The following is an 8,022-nucleotide window of genomic DNA, read 5'->3' on the forward strand; positions in this document are numbered from 1 at the left end:
AAATGTGACTTTTTTGTTAAAGGGGGAGAGAATGTGTCCAAGGGTAATTTTGTAACAAATCACTAGGTTTCTTCTTGCTAGTTTCATAAAACAAATCACAAGTGACATTTAATTTTCCAATAAAATCTGACAGTGATTTATCTATTCATATAATTTATAAATAATAGAGAAAATATGTTCATTTAATTCATTTGAATGACATTCATATTCCCAAGCACACGGATATCCTACTGTAATAAAGACTTTCTGCATGGGCATACCATATACACAGCAAGAAATTAATGCAACCCAATTATGAACACCAGTAAAATATTGAACAAGAGACGTCTTCTCCAATCTCCAAGTACTGTGGATGGATCTCCCTCTCTGTCCTCTACAAATATGATATGCTAATGCTAATGCTAGCTCCTCCTCCTTCCTCACATGGATTCTTCAAACTTGACAGCAAACCAATTCCAATCTCAATCACTCACATTTCAACCTAGCAAACGTGGTCAATACTTGTGTGTGTCCTTTTATATATTCATTGAACATTATGCAGATTTTCTGTCTGTGATAAGATTGGCCAATTTCTTCACCTCTAGAAAAGCATTTGGTAAATCCTTTCCTCACGGGTAATTTACGTGCTCGTACTCGAACAATAACAAAAGAATAAAATTATTTGTATCATATATGTCGACCGACACCACTCTAACCAAAGTTCAAATTAACCGATTAAAATAAGTTTCACCCTTGTTGCTGTAAAAGTTTTAACTTCATGCATCCCCATTCTCATAGAAACTAGCATATAGTTACATGACAAAACGATCGAGCGGTGACAAAAAGTACAAATATTCGCGGTAAGGAAAGTTCTAAAGATTGTTACCAAGACAAAAGACAATGAAGACATATTGGGTAAACCAAGTGAAATTTCGTTTTTCCTACGCAAATTATGCATCGAATGATGGACTAAATTATTTCATTAAACTTCACTAAGGTCAACATATTTTCTAAATCGCATGTTTACAGCCAATGAATCTCAGCCACGCAAGGAACCAAATCACACCAATGCCCACGCAGGTTCACACTCGTGTGGGCTGTCTTACCGGATAAACAGCAGGGGCAAAATGGGGAATTCAACTGTGGGACACACCCAGAGGACAGAAACTGAAACCCTTTTGACTCGTCCACTGCAGCTTCCTAACCTCTTTCTTGTTTTGGTAATTCTCAACCTCAGGGCCTTCCCTCCAAACCCGCTCCGAGTCTGTGCTTCTTAAACTAAATTGGGCAAAACCCTAATTTATTTATTTTTTCTCCTCACAGTCTCTCTCTCTCTCTGGTAACTTTTCCCTTCCACGCATACAATAAATACACACCGACCTTCCCAGTGAAGACCCAGGAACACCCACATGACTCTGCTCTTTTCTCAACTGTTTTCAGCCCTCGAAAAGAGAAATAATGTCAAGGAAAATAAAATAAACAAAATTATTAAAAATGAAAAATAAATAATTTTTTTGTTGGTCCATGCCGATTTCTGGGCATTTGTACTTTTCCACTTTCAACAATATAAAGAGGCCCTTGTGCTCCTCCCTCTCTCCCAATCCCTACAAACTGTGCCTCTCTGAAGGTCTCTCCTTTTTTCAGTCTTCTTAGGAGTTGCTCTGTTTCTGTTTGGTTTATCAGAAATTTTAGCTGATAAACCATCCAACATTGCCAATTCTTGGCCTTTTGAGCTTGAAAAAGGAACAACAGTTTCGGTTTTTGATTCACACACAGCTTCTGTTTCTCTCTGTTTTTACTTTAAAAACTCAACTCTGTTACTGTTTCACATGGAGAAGTTTGTGAGACTCATTTCCATGGCTCCTCTGCTTCTGCTTCTCTGTTTCCCTCTTGCTTTAGCTGGCCATGACTATGGCCAAGCTCTGAGCAAGAGCATTCTCTTCTTTGAAGCTCAGAGATCTGGTTCCTTCCAAACAACCAGAGAGTCACTTGGAGAGCCAACTCTGGCTTGTATGATGGCAAGGCTAGTGGGGTAAGTTCTAATCTTTTTACTTAAAAATCCCAACTGGGTTTATGTCAAAATTGCTCAGTTAATTTACCCTTCTCAATAATTTTGCAAAAAATTTACTCTTGGTTGAAATTGGATGAATTTCTAGGTGGATCTAGTGGGAGGTTACTATGATGCAGGGGACAATGTGAAGTTTGGGCTGCCCATGGCATTCACAGTGACAATGATGTCCTGGAGTATCATAGAGTATGGCAAGCAAATGGCTTCAAGTGGTGAGCTTGGTCATGCCATGGAAGCTGTCAAGTGGGGCACTGACTACTTCATCAAAGCCCACCCTGAACCCTATGTTCTCTATGGAGAGGTACCTTTCCATTCAAGTTCATAACTTTTGCCCTTCCTCCAACTCAAAAAGAAACAATTTTTTTTTTAAAAGTTCTGTTAACTTCTGGTTTTAGTTAGCATCACTTGAAAAAGAACCCAAATTTTAGTTTTTTATTATTTGTTTGTGTCTTCCCTCCAATGGGTTTTTTTATTTTTGATAAATGATATTTATTTGTAAAGTGATGTTAATTTTGTTGATTGGTGTTAATCTGTGATTAGGTGGGAGATGGGAACACTGACCACTACTGCTGGCAAAGACCCGAGGACATGACCACTGACCGCCGGGCTTACAAGATCAGCCCGAGCAATCCCGGGTCGGATCTCGCCGGAGAAACCGCCGCCGCCATGGCCGCCGCCTCCATTGTCTTCCGCCACTCCAACCCTGCCTACGCCAGTGAGCTCCTCCGCCATGCCCACCAGGTTCATCTTACACATAATTTACTTCAACCAAGTCATTTAATGCTTTTTTTCCATAGCGTTTTTCTTACTGTTGTAATTTGGTCGTTGGATTTAGAAAGAGAAAGTGTTTTCTGAAAAAGACTGGTTGAAAACGTTTCTGTTGGGGGGCCTGTGGGAACCACTAGCGTACGTTAGCCGATAATAAACTGCCCTAGTTAATAAGCAGTTATAGTTATCCTGCTTTTTACTGAGGCTGGCCGTCGTTACTCCCCAACGCACGTTAGCATTGTATTTATTACACAAAAATAATTACTTTAAAAAGTGATAATGGGTTAGGTCATTTAGCGAGGGCACGTAAACCCCCTTTTTTGCACCTAAATTCGAATCTATTTCCTCGTATGTTAGATTAATTTAGAATCCATTTGTATAAAAAATAAAGTGTGGCGGCGTCGTTTTGATGCCCATGGACTTAAATTGGGGTAAAAAGCTTTCGGCGCATAATTTGGATCGTGGGGTACATTTTTGCCCGTCGATCACGGAGACTCTGTTGTTTGACCCCACAGATCTATCGCACAATCAGGTCCTGGCCGTCCAGGTTTAACCGATCCATGACAAGTGTGAATGTTATTAGCTCTTTCACGTGCGACTTTTGTCGGTGGTACCCTACACCAACCACATTCACACAAACACCACCCACCTTCCTTTTGTACTTGCATAAATTCTATTCCCATAATACCCTCACTCTTTGCTACTAATTTACGTGAATCACCACTGGTCTTGCTCTCACACTACTGGCACTTCGGTTTGTTATGCAGCTGTTTGATTTTGCGGACAAGTACAGGGGCAAGTATGACAGCAGCATCACTGTGGCCCAAAAGTACTACAGATCCATCAGTGGCTACAATGTACGTTGTTGGGCCCAACCTTGGGCTTGCTTTTACATTTCAGTTTTTAGACCAGGCCCAATAAAGCCCATTCAATTTTTCTGATTGATTGTGTTTGAATTATGTACAGGATGAGTTGCTATGGGCTGCTGCTTGGTTGTTCCAGGCAACCAACAATCAGTACTATTTGAACTACCTTGGAAACAATGGTGACTCCATGGGTGGAACTGGTTGGGGCATGACCGAGTTCGGTTGGGATGTCAAATATTCCGGTGTTCAGACCCTTGTTGCCAAGGTACCGACCCTTTAATCGGTTTATTTTTTAATAAAATCAACAATTGTCGTTCATGAGATTTGACCAATTGGTCATTGGCATTATATGTATTATTGTAAATTGCATAGATTAAATTTATAGCCATATGGGAGCCAACTAATTATTTGTTTTTCTTGCGTGACAGTTCTTAATGCAAGGTAAAGCAGGTCGTAACACAGCAGTCTTTGAGAAGTACCACCAGAAGGCTGAGTACTTCATGTGTTCATGCATCGGAAAGGGCAGCCGAAATGCGCAGAAGACTCCTGGTGGCCTGATTTTCCGCCAGAGGTGGAACAACATGCAGTTTGTTACAAGTGCCTCCTTCTTGGCCACAGTCTACTCCGACTACCTCACATCTGCCGGGAAGACATTGAATTGTGCTGCTGGCAATGTGGCACCTTCCGAGCTTCTATCTTTCGCTAAATCTCAGGTAATTCAGCCCGAAACAAGCTCTGATAAAATCATACAGAAGATTGTGACTTTGCGAAAGCATGTAATTTGATCCTAATGATTTGTTGAAATCCTCAGGTTGACTACATTCTTGGTGACAACCCAAGAGCCACTAGCTACATGGTGGGCTATGGAAACAACTTCCCTCAACAAGTTCACCACAGGGCTTCTTCAATTGTTTCCTACAAGAAGGACTCTTCCTTTGTGAGCTGCAGGGGAGGCTATGCCACTTGGTTTAGCAGGAAAGCAAGTGACCCCAATCTACTCACTGGTGCCATCGTTGGTGGACCTGATGTATGACAACTTTGCTGATCAGAGAGACAACTATGAGCAGACTGAGCCTGCTACCTACAACAATGCTCCTCTTCTCGGTATATTGGCACGCTTGAACGCTGGCCATGGCGGGTACAACCAGCTCCTACCAGGTATATTGATTGTGATAATTGCTTCTAAAACTTTCTCGATTGAAAATTTCTTTTTGTAATGGCAATTGATTGATGTGTTTTTTCTTACAGTGGTTACCACCCAACCAAAAGTAGCCCCACTACCTAAAATCACTCCAGTTGCTCCAGGTATTACATGGCCTCTTTTTCTTGTCAAGGCTTTCAATTCAACTAGCCCTAACATGAGTTGTTGGAAAGAGATCTAAAATGAGTTTCTTTTGTTTTTCTATTTTTTGCAGCTTCATCTTCTAGCCCAATTGCCATTCAGCAAAAGCTAACAACTTCTTGGGTTTCCAAGGGAGTAACTTACTACAGATATTCCACAGTAGTGACCAACAAGTCTGCCAAGACACTAACAAACCTCAAGCTTTCAGTATCCAAACTTTATGGCCCTATTTGGGGACTCACAAAGGCCGGCGATTCCTATGTTTTCCCATCATGGATCAACTCTTTATCGGCGGGAAAGAGCCTGGAGTTTGTCTACATCCACTCTGCTTCTCCAGCAGATGTCGCGGTCTCAAGCTACTCATTAGCTTAAGAAAGGAAGAAAACTCATTGAAACAAAGGAAAGAGGTTCACACAGTTTCTGGGATGGTAATGTAAGAATTGTGCAGCTATACAAATGGAGACCAGAAAAAAGAAAGGACTTTTTTTTCTTTTCCTTTTCAAAAAGTACTTATGATTGGGATCTGCATAGGCTTTTTAGACGATGTTAGGTCAAATAAGTATGAAGATTGGGGAAGAAAGGAGTGAAGAGACGGGTTAAAATGAGTGCTCATCCTCTTTCACCTCAACTTTCAGTAGAGTTATATAGATAGGTTTTGAGAGAGTAACAGTTGAACAAGTGTGAGGGTTGAGAGGGGTGAAAATGACTTCCTCTCAACTCATTTTCAAGGAGTCTTGTTTCTTTGTACTTCAAAGCAGCTTTGAATGTGCCTTCGTTTCCCTTTTTGTGTTGTGAATGTTGTAAGCTTTGCAACATTTTTAAATCTTTTAAATGGAAATATAATTTGTGCCTAATCTTTTGAATGTTGTTGTGTCTAATCCATCTCATGTTTTGAAAGACCAAGTCATTTTATTTTTTTGGGAAGGACAGCCCAAGTCATTTAGACATTAATCGACACCTGCCATGGTAAAAGGCCTTGTAATATATAATCACATCACAGTTACATAAGATAAAGTGTAATGGTGTAAGAGACTTGAAACTCAAGTCATTAAGGATATTTACTTTTGCATCCGAAGTCATAAGTTGGATTTCCCCCTCATCGGGTATCGCTTGTATTATTAAGAAAAAAGAAAGATGAGTCCAATGGTTATATCTTCTGTGACAGTCCGAATCTGACTATGTCAAGACAAACTACTAGAAAAGCCAATAAAAGGCCTTGTGCATGTGTTAGGCCCCCATTGTTGCTTGCCAGGAGTCTTGTCTACGGCCCTAACAACCTGCCACACAATGAACTCTACTCAGGCAACGCAACGCACAGTAACAACAAATTTTCTTCCCATCTAATCTAAGCAAGGAACTCCCAAAATAAAGTTGCCAAATACACCGGCAGGTGCTGCCTATTTCCAAGCCTTATTATCATTGGGAAGAACTTAAGTGGAGTTGTTTATGTTCACGTGGCACTGTTAATTAATGTAATAAGATTTTAAAGTGGAATTGTTCATGTCACATGGTGTAAATTTGTTGATTGCGAGAACGGAATAGTTAATAAATAGTATATGTTGACTAGAAGTATTAAAGTAAGTAATCATAAGAAGGATGGCATAAAAAGATTACAATTCACATGAAGAAAACCACATTGACCACCTCACCTTTCTCATCTCCCTCTCTCCACCATTGAATTTCTAAGCTTAATTATGACTAAGCAAACAAAAATGGATTTTGAACCTTAAACGTATACAAACGTGACAAAAATCCCAAAATTTGAAAACTTGCTACAAAAACACTATGAAATATCAAATTAAAAAAACAAAACCAGACCCCAGAAAACATAAATTTATAAAAATGAGTACGTAGATGTGAAATTTAACTCAACCAAGCTCAGCTACGATAACACTAATATTATCTTTACTGCCTCGCGCCAAAGCCAGCTGCGCCAGCAGCGACGCCGCATTCGCCGGCGCCGCGCTCGAGCCGCTCATCCCCTCCGAAAACTGCCTCTTCGTCTGCGCATCCAGGCACCTCCTCACCACCTGGCACGCGCACTCATTCGTTACGACATCCCAAAGTCCGTCGCTCGCGATCACCAGAAAATCGCAGCATTCCGTCCTCTCTCTGATCGTCACCTCCGGCTCCGATATGACGTACGGCTTCAAGTAGTGGTCGCCGATCGACCGCGACGTCGCCAGAACTCCCAGAACGCGGTAGCCGTTCCAGTTGATCACTCTCCCGCCCGCCGCCTCCACCCGCTCCCTCTCGTCAGGGAGGTCCGGATTGTGGTCACGTGACAGGGGAGTCGCGACGCCGTCAAGGCAGAGGACGGCACGTGAGTTTCCGGAATTGGCCACGATGACCTCATTTTGCCCCACCATCACCACCACCGCGCTGGACCCCACCGTGTTCCCCCAATTTGTGTCCGTATCGTCGTCGGCGGGGGTACTGCCGGATTCGCTGACGACCTCCTCGTCCATTTTGGTAAAGCACGCGGCCATGACCTTCTCCCAATCGACCGCTCCCTTGCCGCCGAGTTTCCATTGCTCCAGCTCCTGCTCCAGGAGGTGGTGCAGGCGGTCGCGGCAGGAGTTGGAGACGGAGGAGCCGCCGTGGCCATCGTACACGGCGAAGAACTGGTACAAATCTACTTTTGCTAGGGAGACGGCGTCTTTCATGTTTCTCCGCCGTCCCATGACGGAGATGGAGCCGTAGGAAAGGCACAAACTCCTTGTGAACATGCCCTCTTCCTCCTCCGTGCTTCCACCGCTGGAGGAGTAGTGGCTGGAGGAAGGGTCGTGGGAGGAGGAAATGGCGGCGGCTTGGCCGGAAGTGCGGTCGGTGATGCTTCTCTGCCTTTTGTTCATGTAGCAATCTTCGAAGCCAGAATCGATGCCTTGCGGATTTAACCTCTCAATGGAGGAATTGAATCGGGTGGACTGGATTGGAGGGGTCAGTCCTCTGTTTTCTTTTCATGTGTTTCAGGGTACTTACTCTGAGTTTGTGAGCTG

The 8,022-nt window shown here is 42.7% G+C and overlaps 2 protein-coding genes across 2 annotated transcripts; one reads left to right on the plus strand and one right to left on the minus strand.

Moving 5' to 3' along the window:
* The first annotated feature begins 1,580 nt into the window (after nucleotides 1-1,580).
* GH9C2 (glycosyl hydrolase 9C2) lies at nucleotides 1,581-5,877 on the plus strand. The gene is given in 11 exon segments (XM_008240820.2): nucleotides 1,581-1,941; nucleotides 1,944-2,011; nucleotides 2,136-2,348; nucleotides 2,588-2,788; nucleotides 3,583-3,672; nucleotides 3,782-3,946; nucleotides 4,110-4,394; nucleotides 4,493-4,710; nucleotides 4,712-4,839; nucleotides 4,930-4,986; nucleotides 5,097-5,877. Coding segments are annotated over 11 exon segments (1,857 nt in total). The 5' UTR covers nucleotides 1,581-1,808; the 3' UTR covers nucleotides 5,396-5,877.
* Nucleotides 5,878-6,843: 966 nt separating this feature from the next.
* Nucleotides 6,844-8,022, minus strand: LOC103337724 (protein phosphatase 2C 51-like). The gene has a single exon (XM_008240895.3). It carries the CDS (start codon nucleotides 7,876-7,878, stop codon nucleotides 6,892-6,894), a length of 987 nt encoding a protein of 328 aa, XP_008239117.3. The 5' UTR covers nucleotides 7,879-8,022; the 3' UTR covers nucleotides 6,844-6,891.

Source organism: Prunus mume, linkage group LG7, assembly GCF_029339155.1.
Source record: "Prunus mume cultivar Tortuosa linkage group LG7, ASM2933915v1, whole genome shotgun sequence".
In the NCBI taxonomy this organism is placed as follows: Eukaryota; Viridiplantae; Streptophyta; class Magnoliopsida; order Rosales; family Rosaceae; genus Prunus; species Prunus mume.

Bases quoted from the DNA above. Each gene is read 5' to 3' on its own strand.
- LOC103337724 (XM_008240895.3), bottom strand. From the start codon at position 7,878: ATGAACAAAAGGCAGAGAAGCATCACCGACCGCACTTCCGGCCAAGCC.